At 41.8% G+C, this 23982-nt stretch overlaps 1 protein-coding gene across 1 annotated transcript in view; it reads right to left on the bottom strand.

The window, feature by feature from the left end:
• The window catches only part of COL4A3 (collagen type IV alpha 3 chain), a 124041-nt gene extending 103638 nt beyond the window's left edge, over positions 1 to 20403 (bottom strand). The window contains exon 1 of the mRNA XM_028105227.2: positions 20317 to 20403. Within this exon, the coding sequence (XP_027961028.1) occupies positions 20317 to 20403 (87 nt within the window). The remainder of the gene's footprint in view (positions 1 to 20316) is intronic.
• Between the last annotated feature and the right edge of the window lie 3579 nt (positions 20404 to 23982).

Consider the following 23982-nt stretch of genomic DNA (forward strand, 5'->3'; position numbering starts at 1 on the left):
AAAGGCTATTTGGGAATCCCTTTTTCAGTGTTAAATATCTGCTTATGAACAGAATCGGACTGAAAATCTCCTAGAGAAAGGGTACAATGTCCAAAGAGTTATCACTTTTTAACTCCAGGTACTAAAAAAATTCCCATGTTAATTCTGAAAGTGATTTAAGAGAAATAAATAAAGTCCCTTAACAACTCAGTGAGAAAGAAGCCAGGATTCCTATAAAGAAAAGTTGTTAGATTTGGGCTTAAAATACTTTTCTAATAGAACAGAACAATCAGATAATACCTGGCTTTATTAAATATTTACTTTAGTTTTTAAAAAGAAGTAATCTGGGGACACTGTTCTCATGAAGACCCCATAAAAGCAAAATGATAGGGATTGTTGTTTGAGAGTTTATTATGCACTGAGTCCTTGGACACAGCCAAGCGGACTGAAGTAGATGAGTCCGTTGTCCTGTGCTATGCCCTGAACCAAAAGCTATATCCAGGCAAAGATGGTATGATTAGCTGGATCAACAAGATTCTCTCTGAAGTGGGGAATTAGGTGTTTGGTAGTGGGAGTGGATACTCAGACCAACAGAGAGAAGGGGAAAGGGAGCCACTCTGGCAGAAGATGTGAATGAACAGAAACCATGAGTTAGGACACACACAAGGTAGGGGAGGAGCTGGTTGGTTAGCTGGATCAGGAAGGACAGGAACAGAAACTTCTACTGAGTTGCTGCTGAGATAACTTGGTCACTAAACCTGCATCTTTCTACAGTAACTTCCATTATCCATGAGACCTGCCTCCAGACTTAGATGCCTATTTCTCTTATTGGTAGGTGTGTATACCTACAAAAAACTTCTTTCTTGAGATATCAGGAGAATCTCTGTTCCCCATCAAAAAAGCCTCCTCCAGACAGAGGTATTCAAAACAGCACGCAGACTCATGTGGGTTCTACACAACAGTTCCCTGCTGCCATACTTTCTCCTGGGCGTGGCCACACCATTCAAAGCCCATTTGTGCAAAAGCCCTGCCAGATTCGCCAATCTCATCCCAGTTAGAGTGGTGTGATGGCCATCATTCCCCTATCCTCACTCCCATCCTTCCTCCAATTTTCTCAGTTTGCAGAAGAACCCATTTGACATCTCGGTAACTCAGTATCTGAATGGTTTCTGTGATCCCTGATTCATGAAGAAGATGGGGAATTACTCTGTTATCCTGAGTAAGGTGTTCTGAACTTTTTAAAAACATTATGGCATCTGGATTACAGGATAGAAGAAATGCATTGCCAGACACCTGCAGTTTGGCCATGTGTACTGAAAATACCTGGGAAACGTCTAATAAATGAGAAAACCTTCAATGAGATGCGTTCCAAGTAGTTTCTAACTAGTTGTTCCAGGTGGGATTTTCTGTCCTATTAACAAGCACCTAGATGTATGACATTGTCAAGAACTAAATTTTCTTCATTTTCTCTACATTTTGGCTCTGCATTGCTAGTATCGATGTATTTTTTAATTTTCCTGCCAAGTGTGTTAAAGATACAGTAAATACTAAATAGGAAGCTGATTCTTAAATGCTTATTTCTTGATGTGTTCAAAACCCCTTTGAAGATATAGGTTAACTTAACAATACAGTTGGATTTTTGAATATATATTTGCCTAGAGCCTTTTCTAAAATGCATCTGTTTTATACAGTAAATTACACTGATGACCAAACACTAGTTTTTTTTTCCAACTAAATTAATTGTATTTTTTTTCAACCTTCACATGATAAAGTCTAATTGCTACACAATGTGTTACATAGATGCATATATATTTCACATTGTCCAATACACAACCAAATAATTAACATAAATCTGTGGCAAAGTGAATCTATAAGATAATTATTAATATGATTCTGAAAGCTGACTTATGAAAAAGAATCAGGAAGAGAACCTCTCCTATTCTTCTCCCGTGTCCTGAAACAAGGACACTTCATCTTATAGAATACCTCTCAAAAATGCATGGTCTATACTCCTCCTATGACATACCAATCATATTAAAATCTACAAATAGGGGAGCCTGCTTGCTCCCTTAGTAAAACCCAACTCAGGATCATCCTATGTTGGTAGAGAGGAAGAATCTCCTTGCAGAAAAAGTGGCTTGACTTTGTAGCTTCGTTTTGGGGTCGAAGTCAAATTCACCTTGGAAGGTCTCTCACTGTGAGCTGCCACCTGTCTAGCAAGGAAACTAGAAGCATTGATACCAACATAAATAACTAGCTTGGGGGAGAGGGGTTGATACCACATTCTGCCCTTAATTCTTAGTAGGACAGCAGAGACCACGGTGTCATAGTTATACCACCGGACAGTCATCATCAACCAACCTCACTATCAAAAGAGCCAACATCGTTTGACTTATTACTATGTAATATCCCTGATCTTGGTCAATTCTAACAACAGCAGTACGATGGAGATACAGTAGAGCCCTGAACATATAGCAAAAATCATATCCAATATTCCCTTCTCCCTCCCCCAAAAATCTTCACCAAAGGAGTAAGTAACACACAACCAGCCACAGTGATTTGCAATGTACGGTCCACTCGCCTATTTTCCTAGAGTCCTCCCTGCCCAATGTAGAGCAGACCCTCCATAGGAGAGGCTGACTGGTTCGACTTTGTTTAACTGTGGGAACTTTTTCAGTAGCCGGAGGATGAGGTCTAGAGAGAGGCAGGCATTCCCTCTCTCCCATCAGTGTGAGGCAGTGTTTCTACAAGAGAGCTTGAAGGACTGCTTGTACCAGAATCATCTGAGATATGACAAGTGAAGATTCCCAGGCCACACCATGAGGATTTTGTCAGGAAATCTGCATTCCCCAGAATAAGTTCCACAAAGGACTAATACACAGACTGAAGTTTGAGAACTGGTCTAAGGCTTTCCTTCTGAATTTCACTTCTCCTTTTACTTCTTTCCTGTCAACTGACAGATTATTCACCCTTTTCTGTGGGGATCATAATTATCCATGCACTAGGGCCTCACCCCTCTGGTCTCAACAGGGCAAAATATGTATAAAAGAGGGAAACCGGTGCACCATATGACACATGAAATGAAATCTATTCCTTTTATATTTGAAGATGAACACAGTATCTTAAACGTACATTTATATCGCTCCTCCAGTAGGAACTCCTGATTTGCCATATATACAAGAGCAAAGACAACTTGTAGGGCTGGTCTTTCCCTCAGACAGCTAGAAGTCAACCAGTCCATCTGGAGATTTTATGTGATCTTTGTATACTGACTAACAGCACCATGTACTACCTACCTGGGGTGATTACTGAGAGCCCTGTGGCAAATCACCTCAAGCTACCCATTCTTCATTTAATCAGTAATCAACTGAGCCTTGCACTTGGCCAGAAGCTCTTGATTTTTTACAATTTGGTTGACCAAATCCACTTCTAAAAAACAAATTCAACCTGCTGTCAAAAGTTCAGTGACGCAGCTATGCAGAGTAAGGGTCAAGAATGCATACACCAGTTTACAGAGAATTTTTCCAAAATGTGCGTAATGAAGAAAACAAGATTAGATTTTTGTACGTACTTAAAATGCTTTAGTTGGTTTGTATGGTTCTGTCTATGAACTTGAAACGTGTTCAAGTTGAATTATTGAAAACAGCTAAAAAACCCACAAATGTTGCTGGTGAAGAAAACGCACAAAGTGAAAAGACATATTTCATGAGAGTAGACTTAGAAATGAATACCAAAAGATAGAGTGCAGTAAAAATTTTGACAAGACCTTTCTTGGTACAAAAGGTGAGGACCATAACTTCTCGAGGGGCCTGGATGAACAAGGCAGAGGGCTGCAACTAAGCTGGCGAGCAAGCTTGCCTCAGCAAAGGTCTAAGTCAAGTAGCTAGTCCAAGTTACATCTTCTGGGAAGAGATAATAGTTCAATAGTTATCATTTCTTCTATACATTGATTGAGTCAATCTTGATTTTTACCTGGCCTGGCGCTCTTACTAGAGGCATTCAAAATGGAAAGTGCCTCATAATTTGGTGATAAGCAGTGATTAACCATTAACTCAGTTCTCACATTCCCCTAGTCCATCTTGGGTAACTGCCAGACCAGTTTTCTAGCAAGAGTTCACCCATGTGCACTAGCTGGCCTGAATTTGTTGCTACTGAGGGGAACTCTCTCCTCACATGTTAATATAAGAGGCTTCTTGGCTAGGGGAGAAGGTTGCTGACCCACCAGTTCTGCTGGCCAGACTGATGTCTGGATTCCTGGATCCTTGCCAGGGTTCTTTGGTGGCAAGCAACAGAAATTATTTAGGCTAATTCAATGATAAAAGAGGAATTTGTTGGAATGACATGGGGCAGCACACAGAAGTTGAAGAAAAGTTAAATAAACAGGCCTCAGAAAAGAGCAGCCTCAGGGCTGTTGTGAGGATCAAGGTACAAAAACTAACAGAAAGTTTTTCAGGGCACGGCTGTCAGGATAAATAAGCTCCTTGCATTTTCGGTTGAAGATCCAAATTCCTGGGGGAGGGCACTTACTGGCTCAGCTTAGGTCATGTGCCCGCGCCCTTGGCAATGAAGGGATGATAGTTCCCTAAAGCAAAATCAACATGCTACCACCAGAGAGGGACAGGGGAGAGGTCAGGAAAAAAGAGCAGATGTCCACTGCACTCCATTTTCTGGGGTCACCCGGTTTCTATCTGCCTGCCTATTGACCTTGGACACACTGTCTCCTCTCTGTTTAGGTCCTTCTGGCCAAGTCTGATAACCACTAAGTTTGAATCAATCTTCTACCTGGCCTGACCTAAAGTCTGAAGTCAAAATTCCAACGAGCCTTCTGATTTGTGTTGCCCTTATTCCCACACACTTCTTTGCTCTGGTCTCTGCTTGGAATATTCAGATGTTCCTGGATCATCAGTTTCTCCAGAAATCCCTCAGATTCACCCTGTTTTTATGCTGGTCACTATTACCCTGGGGTCTCTGGCCCCAAATGCTTATTTTAAGCAGAACAATCTGTTTATATATGTACTTCCAAATCTTTTAAAAAATGGCAAAGCAAGCAAGCAAGCAAACAGAACCACTCTACTTCCTTTGGAAATGCAGAACCCTTGAGAATTTATTTACATAGAAATGATTTCACGTATGTTCAAAAGTCAGATCTTTCAAAAATCCAGTGTCAGTGAGTACAATGCCATGAGGAACAATTCTAATTTAATTTATGTTTATTCCTGTTGGTAAATTGAAATAATAAATTAAATACTTTGTGATACCATCAGAATCCCATTTTCAAAAATGAATAGCCCAACTGATCTCCCAGGTGTGTCACAAGAGACTGGAAAGTAAACTGAAAGACTTTTGACTGCTGGGTTCTAGTAGGTAAAAACCCCAGATGATGGTTTGGTCGAATACTGTCAAATATCACCACTCACTACCAGCAATAGTTCCTAACATGCCAGGCACGGCGCTAAGCTTTTATAGACATTATCGTATTTAATCATTATCATATATATGAACCTATACACTCATATTTTTATCCCCTTTTTACAAATAAGGAAAACAAAGCTCAACAAAGTTAGCCAGGGACATGCAGCTAATTCTTGGTGGAGTGAGTTATATAAGGACTGACTTTCTATCTTCTCAAATAAGTTTGTGAAAATGTTTTGCCCAGGGAAAAGGTTCTCCTAGTAAAAATGGTGAGAAATGATAGATTTAAGAATTCAGGGAGAAAATACGATTGGAATTAAGAATCCCTTGATTTTATTCTAATGTGTAACTCTGTTCTGTTGGACTTCTCCAGAAGGCCCCAGATACAGACCACTGGAGATCACCTCTTGGTCGTGGCTCATTGTAGTGGTTCTGATGAACACCATCACCTTCAACGTGCCTGTAGAATTAGGAACTACCACTCCAATGTTAGAAACACAAAGCACTGCTCTTCTTCATAGTGAATAAACAGGAAAATTCTAGGCCAAGAAAAGCTTATAATAACAACAACAAAGAGCCCACTCTATTTAGCCCAAGTCAGTGATTTATCCAAATGAAAAAGCACAGCAGTTTCACATGTGAAAACAAGTCTGGCTTTTGTGAAACTTTTCTGTCTGCTACTTTCTGAAGGTGAACTGTATGGAAATAGATTCCCAAGTAAATCATTTACAGTATGTTAGTGGGTGGATGTTAAGAGTAATTGGTATTAGTCTTCTGTTTTTACATCAGAAAATGTTAAACGTGTTGCATTCATGCTAACCTGATTAAATAAAAGGTTCCTGAGTAGTATGTGTGATGAGGTTCAAGAGGGGTCTGGGTGGTATTTTGTTGCAATAGGTCAAAATTCCCAACATTTTTCCTTTACCCCCTTTATGGGTCTTAAGGTTTTTCTTTATTTCAATTTTTTTCTGCAACCATATTTGCTTCTGAGGCTATAATGCAGCCATTATACAATCTCCTGAGATTGTATGATAAGTTACTTCTCAACTTGTCATAAGGAAATCAATTGGATTTCGATGCATGGTTTAAGCCAGATGGGCCTTCAAAAACCTAGAAAAAAGTCTAAGAGATTCTAGGTCCAAACGTCACCGGCTGGGAAGTCATAAAAATGGGTGAGAGAAGCAAGAGGAGATGGGGTAGATGGAATGGTGTTGGGAGAGAAAAAAATATTGCTCTTAGGCATATTGATTGGAAATGGTCCATTTTCTCCAAATGACTGGAATGATCTAAAACCAATGGGGTGTCCTATAGTGATGACTAGTGGGGGTCTTTGAGCCTGATAAAGAAAATCTGTGTCCTAAGATGGCCAACGGAGCCAGTGAGAGAGTCCCAGTCCTTGCCCCAGGGCTCTTCCGGGTTCTTTTCCCTGATCTGCTTCCCACGTGTACCAATCCGGGTTCTTCTCCCTGCCCCGCTTCACACACGCGCCAAAAGTGCCCAGTATGCGGAAGTAGAAGTGTATAAATTGCCCCCTTTGTTTGTGCTCAGGGCTCAGACCTTTGGAGGCCACTCTCCTCTGAGCCCGCCGGCCTTAAATAAACCTCCTATCCTCCAAGATCTCCGAGTGCCGCTTGGTTCTTCCGTTGGGCAATCCAGTCCAGGTTCCGTAACAAGCCTACCCCCTTCCAGATGCAGAGCTAAGAGTGAGGGATGAAGGGGCACTGAGAAATGGTAAACTGATTGAGGCAAGAGTCTTTAAATCTATCTAATGCTACACTGACTCTAGGTCTATAACAAAGAAAATAACTGGTAAACCCCATATTTTATTTGTGGCCATTAGCCATGCATCTCATCATCAGCAGTGCGTTCTAAGAAAATCCTGGCTCTATTCAAGATATTCTTTTGGTTCATTTTTGAGCAGAGCTGAGATCACAAGAAGTCAATGGGGGAACAGGTAAATTATTATAAAACTAATGTTGGGAATATTGACTAGTTTGGGAAATTTTAAAAATTTAGATCCTTGGCTCAGGTCATACACCAAATCATATTTTGGATTAAGTAAAAAAAGACAATAGAGTATATATCAAAATATTATCTCTAGTTATATTTTACATGATAGGATTTGGACTGATTTTGTTTTCTTTCTACTTACCAGTATTTATGTCTATCATTTGACAAGTAGAATTTGTGGTATAAAAAAAGAAAAAAATTATACCAGTTGATCTAAATAATAATTTTACTATAAAAGGCTATTACAAAAAGGTACATGGGCAAGAATTCATCACAGCTTTGTTTATAATATCAAAAATTTAGGTTACATAAACCTAATCATGGTATATAAACATGATGGAATAGTATGGAATCATTTTTAGAAGATGTTTAATGATGTGAAAAAATAATAATATCATGTCAAAAAAGCAGGATACAAAATACCTTATTCTATATGATCTCATTTTTATACAAATATAACAAAAGATTAACACTGGCTACTTCTGGGTTCTTTGACTAGGAGAGCTTTTTAAAAATATACTTATCTATATATTTTGAATGTTCACAAATGGGCATAGATTACTTTTATTGTTAGGAAAAAAAGATCAACATAGAAAAAATATTTTCACTTAGTCTGATAATTAGTTCCAGCAGCCTCATTAGCAACTTTCCCAAGGAGCCATCCTGTTTAGAGGATATTTCAAGAGTTTCCTTACCATAGTGCACTGTACTTAAGGTGTTCAGTGAATGTGCATCAAGTGAATTTACACTGTTGCTGCCCATTACACATTAATGGGATCTGAAGGAGGCTGTGTGCCAAAGCTGGTTGCATCTCTTCTAAATTCATGCCAAAAAACCTATATTTGAAAGATAAGAAAGGACCAAATTATGACTATCAAATGTTCCCCAGCATTATCTCTGTAATTAACAGGTATTTTAGGTGAGGTGTTTGGAAAGTGACCATGAAAGTGATGAAATCACCAGATGAGTTTTAGCATTAGTATTTACATGGGGTGGTGTAAGGTAAACACACTGTTCATTTTTTAATGGGAACAGTGCTCAGGGAGGATGCCATTTCTGCTGATGTTTCCAAATAACGTTATTAGAAAATACCAGCAGCAAAGAATGCACTGAATAATATTTTCGAAAATAAGCAACTCCTTAATACATTCCAGGAAGTTGATACTGAGTCACAAAGTAATAGGAGAATTAAATGAGTATAAGAAACTTTGGACTATTGCTTTTCTGATATTGCAATTCATTCCTGGTCTCAATACTACTTGGCGTTTGTAGAATGCAAAATGTGTTTAGTTAAATGATTTCTGGAGATAGAAGGGATGGGTTTCATGATTGAGGCAATGGAGAGCCTTGGAATTCAAGGGACTTGCCCCAACTGTCCCAACAGTGACTCTCGGATGGTGGGGTGTCTCAGATATCCTTGTCTCCATGACTGGTCTCCTGGGGTCTGGGGTTGCTGCTCCTTCGAGTCACGTGTGCTCTGAATGCTTTATCTCTGAAAGGCCTGAGCAGGTCACAGTGAGTAGAAGCTCTGAAGGTTCCATGGGCACAGCCGCGGGCACCTGCAGTGCTAGATTAATCTACCTCTTGGTGGTCCTCTCCAGAGGATGTGGGCATTAGAGAGTGTTGGCGCTTGCATGGGCACGTCGTGTGGCTTCCAACCCGTAGGATCCTTATCTCATGAGATAGTTATTTAAGTAATGAATAAAGTGATATCTGATGCTCCTTTTCAATCATCTGGGAAGTTTTGGCAAGACAGAGTCCTACTAAAAAACCCAAATAACAAGAACTCCCAATTCTAAACCTACTTCCTCCATGAATTTGATGAGTTCTCTTGTTTCAGACTCTTAACTGTTAATCAGGAATGATACTACCTTGCCATCTTATTCAGAAATGCACAAAACCAGACATCTGATAAGAAAGCATCTACATACACAATTATTTAAAATATGAGTTTAGTAAGTGTTAGTCTTCAAGGAGTTCCATTGTAGCTTTATTTCTAAACAATTGGAAATACCCCAAAAATTCAACAGAAGGGTATTACCTAAATAAGTTATGGTACCAACCTACAATGAAGTGCTCTGTAGACATTTAGAGATGATATCTGTAATAATAACTCAGAAAATTTTCACCAGTCCACTGTTACGTGAAAAGAGTAGAATAAAAAAAATAATAATCTGGTAGGGAATAGAGGACAGTAATCTTCTATGGGTAATATGATTATGGATCATTTCTATTTTTAAATTTCTTTTGGTACTTTTAAATGTTTTCCAGATTTTGTACAACACAGGAAACCTTTTTTTAAAGCCAGCGTGTGAATGCTTCAGCTTTGCCGATATCATACACAAATAAACAGAATAAAATCATCCTATCATCTAGTTAAACAACCTTGTTGTTTTGGGTCTCTCCAGACATACTTTGACATTTGATTCAAGGGAAAATATTGCAGATTTCTCAACTTTCCACTTGTAGAACTTTTTCCTTGAGAAATTCATGTAACAACAAAATATCCTGGTGGGAAAAAAATCCAGTGACCTGTTTTGTCTACCTAATGACAAATCTCTCAAGGTTTCTAAATACACTTGAACTCCTTTTTAAACACTGGGATCACTTCTCAAAGAAATGAAGTTGGAGATATGATCTAATTAACAAACATCAATCTTAAAGATTAAAAATGGAAAATTCCTAAGTTACCCCAAAACCACTGTCAGAAAAATAAAAGATCTTTATACAGTTACATTTTAAATAGCTCCGAGGATTACACTTAAAAAAAAAAAACAGTTATCTCATTGCAATAATACCAAAATATGAGATTATCAAATACTCCTTAAATGTGTATTTATATGTGCATACACACATACACATATATATTACCTACAGTGATGTGTGGAAATATTTGTCTGATAGCCTGACATTGTATGTACAGGGCACCCGACTGGATTTTTAACCCTCTCTCATTGCATGATTCATTATCAAGTTAATTGCACTGAATCAATTAACAGGGACACATTGAGCAACTGCTATGTTGATCTAGACTTTTCTCCTGCATTCCTCTCTTACTGCTAAGCCAACAGAATCCAAAAAAACAAACAAACAAAAAAACACCACCAAGATTTGCTTCCTGCTCTGTCACCTCTCCTTTACCTAGGCTGGGTTCCCAAGGAGAACAACCTTCTCTGTGTGTCAGGCATACAAGTCTTTAAAATAGAGATCATGTGACAGTTCTTTTGAAATGCTCCAGTGCCATCCCCCTGCACCTCGAGGGACCCTTTAGAGTCCTTACCAAGGCTGGCACAGTTCTCAGACGATAATGTACCCAGGAATGGAATCTCCTGGGGAGCTGATCAGTATGCAGATTTTAGTTGGGTTGGGTTTGGGGAAGGGCTCAACATGACATTCTGCCTTCCTAACTAGCACCCACCAGGAGGGGAAGCTGGTGCTGTGGGTCCTATGAGTGAGGAACTCTTCACCTCCTTCTGGGAGAGCCTTCGCTGGGTTTCATTCTTCCCTGGCTTGGAGCCCTCTCTGGCCCGGGACCTATGTCAGCTAGGACAAGGGCTCTTTGGCCCAGCTTTAGCTTCTGGCCCTGGCCCTCACAGCCACATTTGGCAAATTCAAACCCGTCCCAGTGAGGTTGAGGCGAGGACGACAGAGACACATCAACAAGAAGGAAAGAACATTTTCATTGCATCTCTTTACATGTGGGCCCATTACCAAGTTACAGTGTGAATTCATTACTCATCCATTATTAATGCAACAACTGTCTTGTGAATAGCATAAATATACTATATTGTTTCTTTTTTGTTAAAATATTAATTTGTTAAGTGCAAACATTAAAATTATAGGATGATCACCTACATGTTATCCTGTGGATTTATTTCAGCTTACCCAGGGAGCAATTCCCCTGCTTAATTAGCACAACCACCATGAGCCTGCCCCCCTCTGGAGCACCCTGCCTCCCTGCTTCCCATCCCCTGCCCCACCTTTGGTAAAATACCCAGTATATGTATTCCCTCATGGTGAGTAAATAAACTCAGCATTTTCTTTTTCTTTTTCTAAAACTTCTGTTGGTCTTGGTTTTATTCTTTGACAACCCAGGAGCCATAACATCAGAAGCATCTTCACTCTTGAGAGGCCTTGGCCTGAATCACATTCCTCAGTGCATCCTACATTCCTCGGTCTCCATGTAAGGCTGTGAGTCAGTTCGTCAGAAAGGTTTTCCCCAACGAGCTCTAGCTAAGGTAAATGCTCTCCTTCTCCATCACCACATTATTCTCCCCTAGCAGGTACCCCAATCTACAGTTATATGTTTGTTTACTGAGCTGCTGTCTCTCTCCCCTATTCCCCTGGACACCCAACTCCACCATGGCCAGGGATGCAGACTGTTCATCAGTGAATCTCTAGTACCTAGCCCACATGCCTATGTCTCTGTTCTATTATCTCCTTCCTGCTTTTAATAATAATAATAAAATAATTGTAGCTAGATGATAAGAGCTGTGGGTCCTGGTGAGTAGTTTATCTGCAATAAATATGGTACCATCACTTACAGTTAAAAGCAGAAGTAACTTGTTTAAAGGAACATTAAACCTCTTGCCTGGCTAAGTTGTAGTGATAACTTAGTTTATAGTTTAAGATGAAAGGCAAGTTGGTTTCCAATATATTTCTCCTTTCCCCCTTTCCTTTTGCCAAATGTTCACTGTTTTGTGATGTTCTTTCAACTCCTCAGGTACACAACTTACTCATATTTTGATACTGGAGCAATATAACTAAAAGTGTACAAAGTAATTTGTGCAACTTTAAGCATTGTAGCCAAGGTCAACCATCTTAACTTTCTGGAGAAAAAGTTGCACAGATACTTAGGCACAATCCATGCTGACTTATTGTCTTTAATTGAAGTTTGTCATCTTGACAACGTGCTTATTTCCTACGGCAAATCAGCAAGCAAAATGTGTTCCATTCAGAGATATAACCTTATGGACTACATCTCCCTCTCATATCTGGACACCACATATATGGGTCTGAGCTATTGAAGATGGTAGCCACACACGGCTATAGACACTTGAAGTGTAGATACTCTTAAGTAAGATGTTTTAGAAAGGCAAAATAGATACCAGATTTTGAAAACTTAACATGAAAAAAAGATTGTAAAATATCTACTAGTGTTTTTACTAGTGATTACATGTTGAAATGATAAAGTTATGGATGCGTTGGCGTAAGTGAAATATATTCAAGTTAATTTTACTTGTTTCTTTTTATTTTTTAATGTGGCTACTGAGAAACTTAAAATTACGTATGTGGCTCATTGGTATGGCTCACATTTTTCTATTGCATAATGTGGACACCGATGTTCATTATCTGAACTTATGAAACCATGTAAGGTGGAAAAATGATAGAACCAATATACTTTCCTTCAGTCTTGGCTAGAAAATGTATCTGAAGCCAGAGGTCTTAGCTGGCAGTTGCACAAGGAAGCCCAGGAAGGCTGAAAAGACTGAAATGGGTGCTTTCAGAAGACAAGAGCCAGCGACGATACCTTGGGAGATAAACATAGAACTCAGAGTGAGAGGCTTTCTTATCTGATTTTTAGAGATGAAGACATCTCAGAGGGATTATGTAACTGGTCAAGGCCACGGTGGGAGGCCTGAGAGGGAAAATGTCTATTCTGTTAAGAAGTTGATATGATCTCAGTTTCCTTATTTTCTGAAACTGAAAACAGAGGTGAAATAAATAACTTACAGTGAAAGTCTATTATGATTAAAAGGCTAGGCGGGGGCCAGATATATACTTTGTAGAACAAAAACGCTTTGGGCACCATGTGCTTTCACTGATCTTGGAAAATCTTTTACTCCATGGTGGAGGGATGGTTTTTGGCTGAAGGCCACAGCGTGAGTATGGTCAGATGCACACGGATGAAGGACCACAGGGCATTTGCAAGCCAGACAGCTCTGTTGTTGGAATCGGACACTGATAGGTTTGAGGGTTTTCATCAACTGCAATATGTAACAAAGTTATCCTTACTCATAGTCAACACTAGACAGGTACGGCCGTGCTCTCCATAACAGGGAAATTTTATAAGGGCAACGCAAAGACAGATTTCATTTAATTCAGTTTTTCCAAGGATCATGTCTGAAAGCAAACTAGTTACTATAAGCCCAGAGAAGTGCTCAAGGAGGAAGGCCCGCCTCAGAGAGTTTGAGGAGGCTGAGAGAGAAAGCTGGTGGCTTTGCTGTTGTTGGCCTTGACCCCCACCTCATCTAATGGAGGTCGGAATGTTTGGAGGAAATGGGCAGTGGGAGGGTCTGGAGGAGGGTGGCCCTGAGAAGACAAAAGGAAACATGTTTGGTGCTCCCCGTCCTCCCAAACCATTATGACGTAAGTCTATTCTAATGGGAAAAAATTCTCCTGGGAGCCACAGAACTACTTTGTCCTTTTTTTTTCCTCCCAGGGCAGAACAGCTCCAATCTGTGAGCAATGAGGTGAAATGGAGGGGGTGGGGCAGGCTGAGTGATGACAGGAGGCTTTTATTTTCCCTAAACTTCTCATACACATGGTCTCCCCATGGGTGATAATAGAAGACACATAGAAATCATAGAAAAACAATGAGAAGGGGATTGGGTATAAAATGAGTATGTGTAAAATGATTAAAAGCACAAGGTGGAGGGGAAATCTACAAAAAAAGGCAAACAAAACAAAACAAAACAAAACAAAAAACCCAACCCCAGACAGACTCCAAAAAGGACTCCTAGAGTAGCCACTGAAATTAAAATTTAATGAATAAAAATAATTATAGTTAACATTTGTTGAATGATTACTCTGTGACAAGCATGGTAAAGTATGTGTTATGTGTATCAAATCACTGAATCCTCATAAAATCCTGAAGTCCGTCTCTTACTTCCATTTTAATATAAAAAAAAATTGAGACAAAAAATGTAGAAGCTGGTAATGAATAGATCTGGGGTTATAAACCCAGTTGAACGGTTCCATCCAGAGTTCTTTTTCATTACTGGAAATTACAATAGATTGAATAATCTACAGAAACTTACAAACAGCAGAAGAGAGAATTAGAAATTGAAAGAAAGATGTGAGGCAGCTTCAGAGACATGGGAGAAGCAGCACCTGGGACAGAAGCTGGATATGCTACCCCTTGGTCTCAAGTCCATCTGATGATTGGTCTCATGGAGAGGCTGGGTGAACCTCTGCACTTCTAACCAAGTTCTTCTGTGAGAAGAAGGGAAGTTATGCAATGGCTCCCATCGCCCACGGGTTAAAGATATGCCCCACAGGGGTTAATACCCTCCATCTAAAGGACAACAGGGAGCCATGAGTGGAGTCTAGAGAAACCATAGACTGTTTCATGTGCAAAGTCTGTGGTCAAGCTGGCAGCTGGGGTAAGTCAGTGACCATAGCCCAGGAGCAAGGTGGGGCCCAGAGGATCCGAGTGGCATATGAAAGGTCTCCGTTATAAGAAGTTAGGAGAATTGGAGGAGAAGATGAGAAAGTCCACGATGCATCCTAAGAATGCCAGGAGTAGAGACAGCGGGGAAGGAGAAGTATAAAAAGGGGATGTCTGAGAATTTTGAAGATTTGATGAAAAATATAGACTCTCAGATTAAATATCCACTGAGTAGGATAAATAAGAAATACATGGGCACAGGTGATTTTAATAACATGATTAAAAAATCTTGACCTAATTGAGATATATATATCTATCTTTGAAGCCAGAATATCATCTCTATCATAATTTCATAAAAAAAAGATTAACTAGAAAAATCTCCCTATGTTTGGAAATTAAGAAATAAGTATCTAAATAACCCATAGGGTGAAGAAATCAATTAGAAAGGATTCTGAATGTAATTATGCTAAAATAGTGCTTGTTAAAATGTGTGTGTGTGTAGTTAAAGCAGTATTTGGGGGAAGGTTTTTAGCCTCAAATGCATTTGAAAAATTCAGAGTTGCTTATGTAAAGTCAAAATACAAAATTCAACCAGTTTGCAGTATCTTTGATAGTTAGGCTATTAAATTTTGAAAAAAAAACATTTACAATTGTATTGAAAATATCTGAAAAATTAAAGAAACAGAAAACTCTAAAACATAGTGAGAAGTGAAAGCCCTAAATAAACGGACCCATAAATGAATACAAACAGACCTACATATGAATGAGTGATTGGTACACATGTTTGCAGATATAACACTGCAAAACACTAAGGGAAAGAATGCATTATTCAATAAATAATGTTGAAACAATTTGTCATCTACATGGAAAAAGATAAAATCATATCCCTTAAGTAGAAAAACAATTCCAGGATTAAGAGTCCCAAGTGTAAAAGAGTTAAATTGTAAAACTTTCTTTTCTTTTTCTTTTTTTTAAGGTAAGAAAACATTTTTATAATCTCAGGGAAGAAAAGGATTGCTTCAACAAGACACAAAACAAAATATCAAGAAAAAATTGATAGTTTCGAGAGTCTAGTGAAAAAAAATGTTGGGGCGCCTGGGTGGCTCAGTCGTTAAGCGTCTGCCTTCAGTTCAGGTCATGATCCCGGGGTCCTGGGATCTAGCCCCACATTGGGCTTCTTGCTCCACGGGAAGTCTGCTTCTCCCTCTCCCACTCCCCCTGCTCGTGTTCCCTCTCTCACTGTGTCTCTCTCTGTCAAATAAATAAATAAAATTAAAAAAAATAAAAAATAAAGAAAAAAAGAAAAAAGTTATATGTTAAGGCACCAGTAACTAAATGAGAAGATAAACCAGAGAATGGAATGAAATCTTTGCTGCACACTTAAATGGCAAAAGTTTGGCATCCAAATACATAAATAACTCCTAATTATTAGCAACAAAAAAGGCAAGGCCACAAGAGATCGATAGGCAAAGTGTTGTCCATGCAATTCACCCGGAGGTAAATCTAAATTGCCAATTAAAACATGAAAAGATCCACAAACTCACTAGTCAACACGGGATCCTATTTTGTACTCATGAACATCTAAACACACCAAATTTTGCTGAGGATGTAGGGAAACAGGTGCAACTCTTTTGGAGTCCATTTCACAATTCCTAATACAATTTAAAATACGCTTTCTCTCATAGCCTTCTTTGAATCCTGTGTAGGAATTCACAATCTAGTTGTCACAATGGTACCTATACAAAGATGTTACATTCCAACTTCCCGAAACAAGACCATGGAAACCAACTTCCTGTGTTTAGGGGGATGGAAAAATAAACTGTGCTTTATTTACATCCATATGTATATGCATGAATCAGATCTATATGTATCAACATGGATGAAATCCAAAACCATTATATTGATTGATGTAAGCAAGCTCCAAAAGGTACCTATTAATGTGAAACCATTCATTGCATTTGAAGGACCACAAAACAATAGTATTTATTTTTCACAGTGACTAACACACACACACACACACACACACACACACACACAGTGTGTAAATACAAAACATGCACAGAAGAGGGGGCAAAGAATGTGTGTATGACTTTTTGTATAACTTTTTTTTTAAGATTTTATTTATTTATTCATGAGAGACAGAGAGAGAGAGGGAGAGAAGCAGGCTCCCTACTGAGCAGGGAGCCCAATGCAGGACTTGATCCCAGGACCCTGGGATCATGACCTGAGCAGAAGGCAGACGCTTAACCATCTGAGCCACCCAGGACTTTTTGTATTCATATACTGTTTCCCCTAAAGGGAGAGATGTTACTTTTATATAACTTAATGTTGCTGTTACGTTACTTTTTGTTTGTTTGGAATGTTTCCCAGTTCAACTTACTTTCTTAAACTTTAAAATGAAATCAGTCGACTGGGTGGCTCAGTTGGTTAAGCGACTGCCTTCGGCTCAGGTCATGATCCTGGAGTCCCGGGATCGAGTCCCACATCGGGCTCCCTGCTCAGCAGGGAGTCTGCTTCTCCCTCTGACCCTCTTCCCTCTCGTGCTCTCTATCTCTCATTCTCTCTCTCAAATAAATAAATAAAATCTTAAAAAAAAAATGAAATCAGTCGAGAAAGCATTCTCCCTAAAATGTAGCTGTTACTCAGCTTCTGATAGTTGCTTGCTGCATTTCTGCTCTGTTTGGAATTTTAAGGCAAAAAGAGGAAGTAGAAGCCGTGTCTCAGACCATGAACTTCACCTTCTGCAGCTTAGAGAAGGAGCTCCCTCTAGCCCATCTCCCTGATCTATGGCCTGAGACAACAAGCAATGCGCTTCCCAGTTTCAGGTTGACCAGCTGGGCCTGGGAACTGTGATAAACCTGAGGATGCACTGAGCAGACAGGCCTGGAACCCACAGAGGGATTTCACTGACGGGACTTCAGAACAAATTGTGTGGGTGGACAGTTCCACCCTGTCTGAACTCAGAATGTGGGGTCAACGCCACTACTACCTCCCTGGTTTGAGAAATTGCTAAAGTACAATTGCAGAAATTGAAAGCAAAATACGTTTTTAAGGAGCGCAGCCCCAAGATGATAGATACCATGGCCCAAAGGCTAAATTTAGCCTACACGTGTACATTATTTGGCCCTGTGTTTGTTCAGCACTTTACAAAAAAACAAAAAACCAAAAAAACCAAAAAACTACTATGTGTTTTGCAAAGTTTTGACTTATTTGCTAACATCTAGAGTTTGAGAGATTTCTGATAGAAATTGGATCCATCCACTCCCCACCCCACCCCCCTTCTCTCCTGAAGAAAGCAAGGATTCTGGCTTTGCTGAGCCTGAATTCTAGAATGCCAACAAACAGTTGGCCCTGAAGACAGGCCCCCACCCCACAGCTTGACTCATTCATTATCTCACCTGCTGGCCCCTCCAGGGCTTTCAACTCCCTCATTTTACAGAGCAGAAACCTGAGGCTCAGAGAGGTCAAGTGCCCTGTCCAGCACCAGAGTTACCTTGTGGAGGGAGGCATGCTGGCATCCTCTCGACCAGTGACCGGTTAACTTATGATTCCTTTTCTCTACACACATTTCATGGTTTCTAATGACACTTTTTATATAATTCAGCCAGTGCAATAGAAATGATCATTCTCATCAATTTTAACAAGAACTTGCTTCAAGCAATGATAAAAATAATACAATGGGTTAATTGTATTATCAGCAAGAAGGCATCAAGATTTGGCCAAACTCAAGACACACACACAAAAAATGTTACATGTAAAAAGTAATAAGGGAATATGACAATATAATTAAAAATTGGCATAATTAGAGGTTGTACGATCACAGAGCATCACTTTTCCAGGCTGATCTTTATGTACCCCCCATTTCCCAACCTTCCCCTACCTCTCCTCTTTGGAGTCTAGAAGGATGTGCAAACCCTGCTCGGAAACTCTGCCCTGGCCTTCCCACAACATATACTTTCTTTAGTTCTTTTGCTTGTTGTATTTACTTGCTCTTGGATTAAAGATGGTAGATAATCTACACTGACTTGGATGAGTTTAATATACCATGCCCAGAAGTATTGAGTTGGGCATTCCTAGTCTATGCAAAGGGCATTTTTGTTGGAACCAGCTACATGAAAAGATTACATGGATTACAAAAGCCCTTAGAATGTAAAACACTCAATAACCTAAATGTAAATTGACAGGGGAATGGTTCAATTGACTTTGGCATATTCATATACTGTGGAAAATCATGCAACAAGGCAAAAAGAAAGGTGAATGTATCTCACATACTAACATGGACAGATCCATAGGTTGCAAAAGGATGCATATAGCATGGTATCGATTATGTTAAAAAAACACCAACACAACCATATGTTGTTTGTGGGTCTATTTGTGTGTACCTAAATGCACAGAAAATGTCCAGAAAGAAACATGAAGTGGTGAGTGGATGACCTTTGTTTAGATGGGAAGGGGGAGAAGAATAAGAATAAAGAGGGTTTTAGCTTAATCTTTCATGTCTTAATTTAAAAGAAAAGTACTTAGATTACATATGGTCATAAGACACATTTGTGTGACTGTTGACTTCCAATTATAGTCTCAATCATGAAGTTGTAAAACTGCTCATCTTTGGAAATGAAAGTTATGCTACACTATCGCCCACATTAACTTTTTAAGTGTATAAATCACAGACTCATCTGACAAGTTAAATTTTACTCTCAGAAGTTCAAATCAAGTGAGTCAACGAGGAGTTATAATAGTTTGGGGGACACCCAATTTATCTTTGCAAAGAATAAGAAATATGGAGTGCATTTAAATGAATCTGGGATCTCTCAAATTATGAATCAAAATCAAAGTGACAGATTGCTTAATTCATCCTGAGTTTTATTTCTAAGGTGCTAATAAGTTTTCAGTGATGGCATTAGCTTTTCCCAACAATAGTGACCAGAACACTGGAGTGTGAGTTTTGACAAGGGGGAAACCGAGCCCCAGAGAGGTCAGAGTTCAGTGTGAGGTGACATCTAGGAAATGTCAGGGCTGGGACTTCCCCAGCCCTCTATGCTTTCTGCCAGGCCACGCTGCCTGCTCTGATTCACCAGTATGACATAGCGCGTCTCTGTAGCCGGTGTTCTCATCCCTAGCCATTATCTCAGACCTACGTCTGTATCTATCTATCTATCTATCTATCTATCTATCTATCTATCTATCTATCATCTATCTATCCATCCATCCATCCATCCATCTATCCATCCATCTATCCATCTGTCCATCTATCATCTACCTCTGGAGGCCTTTCCCCAGGGTCCCTGACTCAGAGCGAACCAGACAAGCTTGCTCCTCTCCTCTTCCACCGGCCTTCCTCCAGCGCATTCCACCTGTTCCCCGGGCATGCCCGCCTGCTCGCAACCCCACGCCGCCCGCCCAGGCACCGGCGTGGAGCCCAAAGTCACGCACGCACCGGGCAGGGGCTCAAGGCCTGCGCCCCGCGGGTGGGGCCCGCGCGTTCCCGGGACGAGGGGCTGGGTGTCGCGCCGCCCGTCGCTCACCTTGCCTGTCGTGGGCGCCGCCGCCAGGAGCACCAGCAGGAGCGGCAGTAGCAGCGCGGGCGACCTGGGCGCCGTGCCGGGGCGCATGGTGGGCGCCCGCTCAGAGCCCCGGCGTGTCCAGTGACCCGCAGGCTCTGCGGACACCGCGTCCCTTGCGCGACGCGGGTTGGGGAGCCTGGCTGTGAAGCTCGCCTCGCCAGCCCGCCCAGGGCGGGTTTTGTAGGGCTCAGCCACGCCGTCCGTCCCTCCCCACTGAGGTTTTTGACTGCGGCTCCAAGGGAGGGAAGAAGTGGCTTAGGTCCCGCCCTCGTCCCCCCTCCTCTTCAACTCACCAGGCAATGTCCCTCCGACCTGGGCATCGTGCCCAGCAGGCGAGAAAAAAAAAAAACTGTGCGCTGCGGGGCAGGTGGGCGCGGATCCAGGGTAAGGGGTTAGGAGAGGATGCTCCCAAGGTTCTGGGGCCGAGGCGGGGCCGGGGGGCGCGGGTCGGAGGTGGGGAATTTGGGGGTGTGCGCTGGGGAGGCGGCTGAGCGGGGCGGGGGGGAGTGGCCAGCGGCAGCGCCCAGATTAAGCGGGAGGCGCGCCGGGCGTCTGCACTCCAGCGGCCCAGCCTGCTGCCGGCTCCCGCGGCGGTGCCATCGCGCCGCTCTCCGCTTCTCAACCCGCCGCGGACTCGCAGCCGCCGCCCTGGGCGGTGAGAGCGCCGAGACCCGGCCGCCTAGGCGCGCGTGGATTTGGACGCGGCGGAGCCGGGAGGTGCGGCGCCGCGCGCGCTGCGACCAGGCGGCTTCCGGCGCGGCGGGTGTCTCCGGAGGTAAGGCGCCCACCGCCCAGTCTGGGCAATCGCTGTCCCTGGGCACCTGTCTGGGGTGGGGGTGGGGGGTGTGGGCAGTGGAGGAAGCGTGGCAACTGAGGGTGGGGCGCGCGGGATGGCGGGCGGGGCTGGGGAGCTGGGGTCCCGGGGTCACCAGAGGAGAGCTTGTCTGGCTCCTGGGCTTGTGTGCCCGGGCTTGAACTGGGCGCTGTGTTTTGATGAATTTGGAGGCTCGAGTTATCAGCCTGGCAGCCTGGGCACTCCAGAATGCCAAGAGCAAGAGGCAGCGGAGGGGAAAGAGAAAGCCCATCCTATTCTCTGCTGCGTTGAACTGGCTTTTCAGGGTAAATCCTATCTGCGGAAACGCAGAGGAAACCAAAAGCCAATTCTGTCCAGGGTGTCTCCCTCCTGAGAGCGCTCTTCTTGCCGGTGCGGGACCTGGCTTGTTAGGGCGCTATCTTCAGAATGGCGGGTCCTGCCCTTTCTTGTGCCACTGACCACGTTGGCCCTGGGGAAACATTAGACCCCTTTTCGGAATCATGTCATTAAATACACAAAATCACAAAATTAAATCAGAATCAGTTTTACTGGATTACAGGTATCAGTGTATTAAAGTCATGATATCGTGACAGACGCGCGACGTTATTACTGCACTAAATACCTGCAGCGAACAACAGATCTGTCAAACACCTGTAATCCCAAACTAGTGGGGACAGCAAAACTAAAATGTGACATGGAATCACCAACAGGTGCCCTCTCAAGAGCTGCCAAAACGATTGTAATTTGTTGCCTATATTCATAACTGCTTGAAATGCTGAACTTCCAGGAAAGGTTAGTGAAAAGAGACTGTACTTTTTGTTGCCATACAAGTTCACAGACCACCTGAATTCCATCTCCACGTTAAGGACCCCTGCTTTGAAGCAGTGTTTGCTGTCTGCAGTAGTTGGTCATCAAGTACCATGTGTGAAATATGTGCTTTGGTCACTGATTGTGGAGAACCACTTGCTCGCAATTAGAATAGGGTCTATTACTATATTAGACCTATGTAGCAATGTAGGTAGGCAAAACCCTGACAGTGAATGAAGACATCTCCCCCCCTTTTTTGTGGGGGGCTGGTGAGTGAATTTAATGTCTTCCCTCTATTTTTCATGCCAGTGATCGTTGACTGTGGCTATGCATTATAATCTCCTAAGGAACCTCTAAAAACCCTGATACCCAATTCATCCCAAACCAATCACACCAGACCTTCCAATGGTAGGACTCAGATGTGTTTAGAAGCTCCCTGGAGATTCCCATTTGCAGCCAAGTTTGAGAACTACTGTCTTACATGCATATTTCAGTTGGCTGAGTTGAATTAGGGCCTCTCTTTTGTGGAAAAATCAAAAGGACATATATTAAACTCTCTATTAAGACTTATGTGTGTTCAGGCCACAGATATTGCAGTGTGGGACATAGTAGCTTCTCCCTATTGACAGGGAAGCCTCTTATGGAACCTTGTCTTGTCACTCTTGTTAGATAGGACATCAGGTGCTTGGTTGATGAAATAAAAGAGTCCAAGAAATTTTTTTTTTTTTTAATAGAGAGGTTTACTTTTTTTTTTTTTTAAGACTTGTATTTATTTCTTTGACAGAGAGAGACACAGCGAGAGAGGGAACACAAGCAGGGGGAGTGGGAGAGGGAGAAGCAGGCTTCCTGCGGAGCAGGGAGCCCGATGCGGGGCTCGATCCCAGGACCCTGGGATCATGACCTGAGCCGAAGGCAGCTGCTTAACGACTGAGCCACCCAGGCACCCCAAAGAGTCCAAGAATTCCAAGTGTGATAATATTGCATGAACTGACATTACTTCCTAGAGGGGGAAAAAAAAAAACCCTCAATGCTAGTGCTAAATATTCTTTATTTTTGCTGAATTCCAGAAGATCTCTCAAGTTTGGTTTTTAATTGCTTTTTCCTGAAACCAAGTCATTTTGACAGAAGATCAGACTTGGCTTTATTAACTTTGAACTGGGAGGCAGCAGTCAACGGCAAGTCACCTCTGATGCTGTAACAGAGCAGGAAAGAACCCTGTGATGTAAATACGGTAAGGAGGAAGCAGTGGTGAAGAGCTTGGTCTCTGGGGTAGCCAATGGATTTTGAATCCTTTGCACACTTACTAGTATGAGCTAACCTCTCGGGTCTGGGGTCTTCTCTTCTGTAAAATGGGCCATAATCATCGCACCCACTGCCAAGAGTTGCAGGAATCCAGTGCAGTAATGCATTAGAAGCCCTCTGTCCAGGGTCTTCATGAAATAATCTTATCTTGGGATCTGATTCTCCAGTTGCATAAAGGAAAAGTGGGTGAACCTGATGAGAAATGGTGGCTCATGATGGAGATGCTCTTCTCAGCTCAGTAGGAAAGGGGTGATAGCCAAGCACACCCCACCTGCTCCTTTGAGGTCAACCAACTACTAAGGCATCTAGAACCTTGTTACTTGGCATCCCTGGGAGCAGTAGCTTTGGCATCCTGGAGAGCTGGTTAGAAATGCGGAGTCTCAGGTACCACCCCAGACCCATTGATTCAGAGCCTGCATTCACCAAGGTCTCCAGCTGATCCTCCTCACATTAAACTTTGAGAAGTGGCTTGTCTAAAGGCCAGATTTCACCTCCCATTCCTCACCCCCCCGCCACATACATACATTCCCTTTGGTACAGTGATGTATACTTGAAACTAATAAAACATTCTAGGTCAACTATACGTAAATTTAAATAAAAAAGAATAGTCACACACACAAAATGTTTGGTATATTCACTAGTTGGTATTAGTAAACCAGAATTCTTGATTTAAAAAAAAAAATAGGCTTGGGGTCAAGAGAGTT

The sequence above is a fragment of the Eumetopias jubatus genome, unplaced genomic scaffold (assembly GCF_037043125.1).
Source record: "Eumetopias jubatus isolate StellerSeaLion01/CBP00866 unplaced genomic scaffold, mEumJub1_p1.0 scaffold_3, whole genome shotgun sequence".
NCBI classification, from domain to species: domain Eukaryota; kingdom Metazoa; phylum Chordata; class Mammalia; order Carnivora; family Otariidae; genus Eumetopias; species Eumetopias jubatus.